The following is an 8,000-nucleotide window of genomic DNA, read 5'->3' as shown; positions in this document are numbered from 1 at the left end:
CTCTGCTTTTGAATATTTTTTTTCCAAATAAAAATCCAAGAAGTCTGGCATGCCTTCTTCGTAAAGCCACAACTAATAGACACTGTGTTGTTCTGAATAAAGTTTTTCTGTCACCATTGTGGTATTCTACATTAAAGCAAGTAATTAAAGAACACCTGTGTTAGTTTTAACAAAAAATTGTTTTATCTGCTTTCTACTTATAGCAGCTCATCCAAGCAAGTAAAGGATACAGTGTCCAATTTTAAAGCTCTGTTATATACATATAAAAATTAATAAACTCTAAATTAACATTGTGTGTCACTTTAAGTGTTATTAGTTGATATATATCAAACATGCCGACCCATAGACTAAAAGTGAAAATTTTTGTCAATGCAGCCATTAGAATGTATCTCGGGACCCACTGGTGGTTTTTAACATCTTTTCAGTAAAAAAAAAATTTTATATATTAATTGAAATGCAATATTACATACTTAGCTAATCATTTTTTCTGATTATTGCACACAAAAAACAAATTTCCGGATTTTCTTCTGTTATATACATATGTCTTATAGAGTTATTTTTGTGTATACTATGTTTTGTTTTATTTTATTTTATTTTATTTTATTTTATTTTATTTTATTTTATTTTATTTTATTTTATTTTGTCTTGTCTTGTTTTGTTTTATTTTATTTTATTTTATTTTATTTTATTTTATTTTATTTTATTTTATTTTATTTTATTTTATTTTATTTTATTCTATTTTATGCCCGGTAGGGGGCAGTAAAGCTCCCACCAGCTTATTCACTTATGACGGTGAGAAAGAAAACAAAGAAGGCGAAGAAGCGAACTGAGAAGAAGATGGCTAGCTGGTTGCTAATTTAAACAACGCAACTCATGTAATGTGTCATTAAAGTCGGTGTTCCTGTCAGAAAAACATCATATGCGGTTAAAGAAGAGGAAGACCATCACAAACATTTYCTGACACAAGCCAGCTCTTTGCTGACAGCATGGAGAAGCAGTTGCATTTGAACCTGCTAGCATCCAGACCCCCTATGGCAGGTGGTTTTCAGTCCGGGTCCAAAATGAAGATGGGGTGAGTCAGCTGGCTTGTTGCATCGGATTTCGCGCTGTTTAAATGTCCTGTTTAAGTTGACCTACTATTAAACTAACGCGGTTGCGTTTCTACACCCGAAAGTTGGACCTAGCTCGTAGCGTTAGCCAGGCTAAATTAGCCGCGGCTCTAGTTTGTTGTGAAACACGATTCGTTCGGGTCATTTACTGTTTTTTATATTCATAAATCTATTGTCAGGACCGAAAGGTTGTTGACTGGTGTGTTAAGGTTTACATCGGCATGTAGGTGACACTTAGCTGCCTACATGGCTAGCTGCAGTGTCTGCACTTCCCTCAGCCCACAGGCTCACTGCACCAGTTTTTTATCTGTCAATATGTAAACATTTAAACACCTTCTGTTTTTACCCGGGTTTCTTGTTGAAAGGAGGGAATTTGATTTAATGCTAGACTTAAATGGATTATGAAATACGTATTSTATTTCTAGGCTTTTTTCATAGCCCATCTATTATTTTTGTTCATAATTCGGTCATCTATCCATGCATTTGTTCATAATCTGTTTYCCTCCATTTCCTTATTCCTATATTCTGTTTTTAATTTGTCCCATCATCTATTCATCCAGTTGTTGTCAATCTATTCATCCACCATTCATTCATGCTACATATTTTGTAGATATAACTAACATGCATTCATTCTTATTAATCATCCATTTGTTTAACCTTCAGTTTGTTTATGTTTATGTATTCATCTATCCTTCCTCTTCAGTCTGTAGAAATTACCTATGAGTCACATGATTTTTTTCGACATTTTAATTTATAAATTRATAACATTTTTAGTTCAATTTTATTTATTAGCTTATGCAATATGTATGCATTTATTTTTGGCTGACTGAATAAATTTGAGCACTTGTTTGAAAATGTGTAGATTGTAGTTTGCCTCTGTTTTATTTACTTTGTTTTCATTTTTTTTATTATTGCTTTTCTTTTCTGTTTTTTCTACAATTCAGACTTTTGAATGTGTTTCTTTGGATTTTTATGTCCAACTGTAATGTTTCCATATCATTGTCACAATTGCATTTTTTCTGTCTTTCAAACCAACATCACTTTTTTACCTCCATATTTATGCACATTTTGTTATTTTTTTACGCTATGCTTAGTTTTAGACCATTTATGTTCCTCATTTTGTCGTTGTTGCCTCTTGTTTTTATCTTACATAAAGCATCTTGTGGTTCATCTTGTGGTGTTTTATCTTCTGTCTTAATGCTTTACTAGTTTGGTTACATTATCCGGGTATGCAAAATGAAGGTTTCTTTTAAAAATGCGTTTGTTTCTCTCTTGCACAGACCTGGAAGGAAGAAAGATTTCACCCCCTTGCTCTGGAGTCAGTACTTTGAAACAATAGAAGATGTTGAAGTGGAGAATGAAAACAGCAAAGATATATCCTTACATAAACCCTGATTCATCCTTTACATCAGAGAAACGTGACAGTTGTCTTAACACCACTGCATTTGCCATTTTGGTGATGTCAGGTTTGTATTCAGCCGCTCCAGCATCAAACCCYTTTTCCATAAGACACCCTACGCGCTGCTTGAGTTAGTTTGTAGGGAACAGAAAGTTTAGAGCGATGTGTGTGTTTACTTTCCAGAAACGCTGAGTTTCCGTTGTTCCTAATTGCTTCCACGTTGCTACGGTCCCGCTAGTAGCTGACTGTGGAATATCTTATTTTCATGAACTAACTCATTGCACAGGTGACGTTCTGTTGCAGTACCATGCTGAGCTCCTTAGAGGGACGAGCTTTGTTGTTCTTTTTGTCCCCACAAATGTTTGTAAGGGGAGGAGATGCTGAGGATGAGGAGACAGCTGTTTAAGTGCTCATCGCTGGGGAAGGGAGGACAGTAATGGCACATCTGTCACACCAGCAGCAGTCACACTTGACAATTTTCCCAATAAATCCTTTCTTGTTTTCTTGTTTGGCAGTGTGAATGTTAAATTGGCTGTCAGTAATGGTGTCTCTCGAAAACATCACAGTTCATGTGTTAAAAGAATTTCTTCCTYTTTTCTCACAAAAAACTAACTCCATGGCTATTCTTGTTTTGTTTTTTGTTGTTTTTGTGTGTTTGTTTAATCACTTGCGCAGCGTTTGTTTTTATGTCCTTGACCACCCAGAACATTTTCAGACTTTACTGCAGTGGCTCCAGCGGTCCTGTGCTGCTGCTGCTCCATGGAGGCGGCCACTCCGCGCTGTCCTGGGCCGTGTTCACTGTGAGTCTGATTAACGCTGCTGCCGTTACAGGCTGTCTAAATACCTAAACACAGACCAGCATGGTGGGAAAACAATGCGACAATGTTACATGTGTTTTTATAGGCCGTCATATGCAGCAGGATCAGCTGCAGGGTGGTGGCCATGGACCTTCGAGCTCATGGTTTGTWAACACTGATTATGAAAAACACTTTTCTTAATATCTGGAAGTTTCTTGTGGTTTTAGTTGAGTTTAAAATGCCTCCTCGTTGCTGTTGGGATCTGATGTTTTTAAAAAAAAATGTGGGAACCAAAACATTTTTTATTTTTTGGCCTAGAAAATAATGGAGAACAAAACATACTGTGCTTGTCATTCAGCATTTAGTAGTTTTATTTTCAGTGAATTTGTTATAATGAGCTTCCTGTTCTAGTTTTGGTGGCATAATTGTCCATTTTTAACAAGGTTTGYATTTTCAGTAGTAGCGAGTCTTGCCGCTCTGCAACCTGTTTCTGTCACTCTTTKCAGGTGACACTAAAGTTAAAAATCCAGAGGATCTCTCTGCAGACACCATGGCAAAGTAAGTGTTTTTAAGAAGTGTGTTGAGCGGAGAAAAGTTTCCTGTTTGCATCAGTGGCATAAAACCACCAAGGATCCAAGCAGATGTAAAGTTTCTGCCGTTAATCATAACAACCAGTACAGGACAATGAAAGTCAAAGGTGTTTTAAAGTTTAAATTTATCAGAGTTGATCAATCTTAACTGTTTGATTTCTTTCCATATTTTCTTAGTTGTATAATAATTTCCTCTACACCTCTGAGTAATCCTAATGTTTAGTTCTTCTCTTTTCTTTAAAGGGATGTTGGTAAAGTGGTGGAGGCGCTGTATGGAGARAACCCCCCTCCCATCATGATGATCGGACACAGCATGGGCGGAGCCATCGCCGTTCACACAGCCAGTGCGAACCTCGTCCCATCGCTGCTGGGTCTCTGTGTCATCGACGTCGTAGAAGGTAAACTACTGCTTTTAACCGCTTGGTTGCCTCAAAGTTTAGCAGGGTTTTACTAATTTGTCCATTTCAATACTCCTTGTTGTTATTAGCAAATGAAAAAACGGGGGTTTAAGTGAAATGTATTCTTTTCCATTAGGTACGGCAATGGACGCTYTGAACAGTATGCAGAATTTCCTCAGAAGTCGGCCAAAGACGTTTAAGTCTCTGGAGAATGCCATAGAGTGGAGGTAAGACACAAGCACTAGGACTTAAACTATAATCGCCTCTGTTTTATTGTTTAAGTTGTAAGAAGGCCTATTTCAAGGTAAGRGAGGTGTGTAAGAGCACGTCCATAACCTCATGCTGACTTTGGAAAMATAGCCAGAAGAGTCACGGATTCCACYGTGAGTCTGAGGATTTCGGAGGAAAATCTGAGACATTTTTACAAAACAAAGCTGAAGCAGAACTTGATCCTGCAACCCCCAAAAAATCCAATAAATCCACAAAGAATCCTCTTGAGAAAAACTCCCTAAAGTTAGTTATTCTTTTGTTTTCAGCGTGAAGAGCGGTCAGATTAGAAACATCGAATCTGCTCGAATTTCCATGGGAGGCCAAGTRCAAAAGTATGGACTGAACTGTTTTTTTTTCTAACACATTCAGTACTCCATAAATTTCTGTAGCGGGTATTTGACCGCCCTCTATTTTTACTTGCGCAGATGTGAGGAGTCTGCCAACAATCCAAGTGTTTCTAATAGCATCGGCGAGGGCATCATAGAGGAAGAGGAGGAAGAAGAAGGAGCAGAAGAATCGAACAAAAAACGAATGAAGGAGGACGACCAAGAGGTTCAGTCTCTCCTGGTGATTTTTCTGTTTYATGCAGCCATTGTTTTGTTAAAAATAAAAACGATTTCTCCCCTCCAGGTCAAAAAGGAAAGCTTCTACACCTGGCGAGTGGAGCTGTCGAAGACRGAAAAATATTGGGATGGTTGGTTCAGAGGTCTGTCAGCCCTTTTTCTCAGCTGTTCTGTGCCAAAACTGCTGCTTCTCGCAGGTTTGTTCTCATTTTATTACATTTTTATCTTGTATAATTCAGTTTCAGGGTATTTTGCCTCTTTTAAAAACAAGTTATATGATTAATCTAAGAGATGTTTCTATTGATGTGTGTGTTTTCACAGGAGTGGACCGGCTTGACAAAGATCTCACTATTGGACAGATGCAAGGTGAAAAGAGRCGTTTTTATTGTAACTGTATTGTTGGTTGAGTTTGGCTGAAATAAAAAATGTCTGTCCACAGGGAAGTTTCAGATGCAGGTCCTCCCTCAGTGTGGCCATGCTGTTCATGAGGACGCACCGGAGAAAGTAAGAGTGTTTAATGATTCCTGAAACATACGAGGCTTATTTGTGTGTTTGTTTAACCCGTTCAGGCTGTTTCATTCAAATTTGCATTATTTGTTCGTCTTTGTCAGGTAGCAGATGCTTTAGCAACATTTATGGTCCGACACAAATTCACTGAGTTTAAGGAAGGATTTCTGTGGTAAGTGAACCTTTTTTTGTTTGTTTGTTGTTGTTTTTTTTTTTTCAACTATTTGGTCAATTAAGTCCTGGATTGATTATTCTATACATTTTTTTCAAGCAGCTAAACAAACATTTTCCTTTTAAAGCATGAATCATATGTATAACATCCCCCATTCTGCATGATGAAATTATGTGTTTACAATTAAAAGAGCCTAAATATTCAGAATGTTAAATATGATAGGATTGGAGAGGAAAACAAAAACAGAGCTCYAGTTCAGTCAGGCGGCTACTCCAAATGAAAACCAATCTGGTTTTATTCAAATGTGATAACAGACTTATAATTTTAAAAGTAACTAGTATTAGTTACAGTATTTGTTACAGTTTGATCCATTTGAATTTGATTTAAAAGAGAGTTAAGTTAATGTCGGCCTTTTTACGCTGACAGCTAATCAGGAAAACATGCTGGAAAAACGGCAGAAAACGTCTGGAACCTCACAGAAAATGCAGCAGCTTTAAAARCAACTTTTTCTGTTCTGGCTCATCAGCAGCTCCACGTTCAGCCTCCCAAGCTTCCCTCGTGTGCTCTTCTACTTACATAAAGCTGCCGTTTCCATCCTATAGGCCTCGTTCGTCGGCTTTTGACAGCTTTGAAAAACGTTTATAACCCGGYTCGTTAGAGACTCGGGCGCCTTGTTTGGTTCAAAATCCTGCCGCAGATTTAAAGCCACAGATGCAGAATGCAGGAATTRGACTCGCAGCAATGTGAACAGATGAAATCATCAAAGATGTTTTATATGTTGGCTAAAAGGCTGAGTGATTATTGTAGCCAACTTTACTGATGACCTCAACRAATCGTAGTTCTGACTTATTGGCCCTCATTGGACCTTTGAAGCCATTCATCAGTGGTTCTGTAAAGAGGACCRTGGAGAACAGAAGCTACTCTTGCTTATGAATAAACAAAACCAGGCAGAGGGCAAAGTGAGGCCCAGGGGCCTCTTCTGTCCCTCTGAATGACTGTTCGGCCCTGCGATCACAAAATCAAGACTGGAGCAAATCTAAGCACAGTTACACCAGACACATTTTATTTTGAAGGAGAATTTAAGACAGAAAAAATGCATCTTTTGTTTCTGCTTTCATTTTCTTTCAACTTGAGTTTGGCCCTCATCTCAAACTCCTGGTTTACTCCTTTCTGTGTTAGTAGTAAACCTGACCTGATATTCAAAGCCAAAAAAATATATTGATCACCTGACTGACAACAAATGACATCTATAGTGACGGTTCTGCCTTGACTTGCCKCAGYTACAGATTTTCTGGGTSGAGGTGTTTTTGCAAAATTTTCTGTACAGAACAACTTTGATTCTGAGAAAATGCTGAGGCTCCTACATGAATTGCTTTTGTTTTAAATTTAAAAAACAGACAATGGTAAAGGTTTTACAGTGTCTGAGCTTTACTGTAAATATGTGTTATAATGTCTTATTTTATTTTCCAGCTAACTTCCTGTCCTGATGAAGCCAGCAGGCGTAGAAGAAATCTTTCAAGATTCATTGCAGTCATTGTGGAACTTGAAAGCTATTTAAGAAAAATATTACATTATAATTATTGTTGTTGTTTTGCTGCTTTGGTTCTGTAGATATTTTTGCCTTTCAGCTTTGCCTTGTTTTCTTTTAAACACTATTTGATTATTTTTCTTTGTACTCCCGTTTTTTTTTTTAATTCTCTGAAATGTAAAGCTCTTGTTTTAGTGTTTTATTTTGAGTGACTGCATCATTAATTCACTGTTAATGTTTGTCTCTGAAGTGTTAGTTTGAACTATAATGGCACTGGTTAAAAACGGACGCAATAAAAATATGTTCAACACTTTATTGGATGTGTTTAATGAAAATAAAATCAGTGTAGCCRTGTCGAGGTCTGTCTAAAAATGTTTACATTTTTAAGTTAATTTGGTAAATAATTTGACCATTTTAAAATACACTTTTTGTTTAGTTTAATATCTTGGATCTCTAATGTACTTTTCATGACTTTTCMATTCATTATTTTCAAACTAATTTACTTTCAATATTGAAAGTAAATTATTGTTTAATTAGGACTTGCATGTTTGTGAACTCAAGTACAGATTACATATTATTTGTTCTAGTGTCAAACTTTGGGGACCAAAAACAGGTTTTAATTGTCCCTCTGTGGACTAGCATGATGACAGACGTCTAATATGTCAAA

General features: G+C 36.9%; 1 protein-coding gene across 2 annotated transcripts; it reads left to right on the top strand.

Annotated features, from left to right (window-relative positions):
* Nucleotides 1–779: 779 nt before the first annotated feature.
* Nucleotides 780–7,648, top strand: ppme1 (protein phosphatase methylesterase 1). Of its 2 annotated transcripts, XM_008427561.2 has the most exons (14): nucleotides 781–1,072; nucleotides 2,390–2,483; nucleotides 3,216–3,308; nucleotides 3,412–3,469; nucleotides 3,812–3,863; nucleotides 4,139–4,293; nucleotides 4,430–4,520; nucleotides 4,830–4,895; nucleotides 4,989–5,115; nucleotides 5,194–5,323; nucleotides 5,448–5,492; nucleotides 5,566–5,630; nucleotides 5,738–5,805; nucleotides 7,276–7,648. In XM_008427561.2, the coding sequence occupies exons 1-14, from the start codon at nucleotides 987–989 to the stop codon at nucleotides 7,277–7,279; spliced, it is 1,134 nt and encodes a 377-aa protein (XP_008425783.1). In that variant the 5' UTR covers nucleotides 781–986; the 3' UTR covers nucleotides 7,280–7,648. The 2 variants fall into 2 exon arrangements, with proteins under 2 accessions (XP_008425782.1, XP_008425783.1); XM_008427560.2 differs by having other exon boundaries at nucleotides 780–1,072; nucleotides 4,989–5,323.
* Nucleotides 7,649–8,000: the final 352 nt, after the last annotated feature.

Source organism: Poecilia reticulata, linkage group LG14 (genome assembly GCF_000633615.1).
Source record: "Poecilia reticulata strain Guanapo linkage group LG14, Guppy_female_1.0+MT, whole genome shotgun sequence".
Taxonomy (NCBI): domain Eukaryota; kingdom Metazoa; phylum Chordata; class Actinopteri; order Cyprinodontiformes; family Poeciliidae; genus Poecilia; species Poecilia reticulata.
The sequence above is the reverse complement of the archived record's forward strand: the minus strand, read 5'-3'. Positions and strand labels throughout refer to the sequence as shown.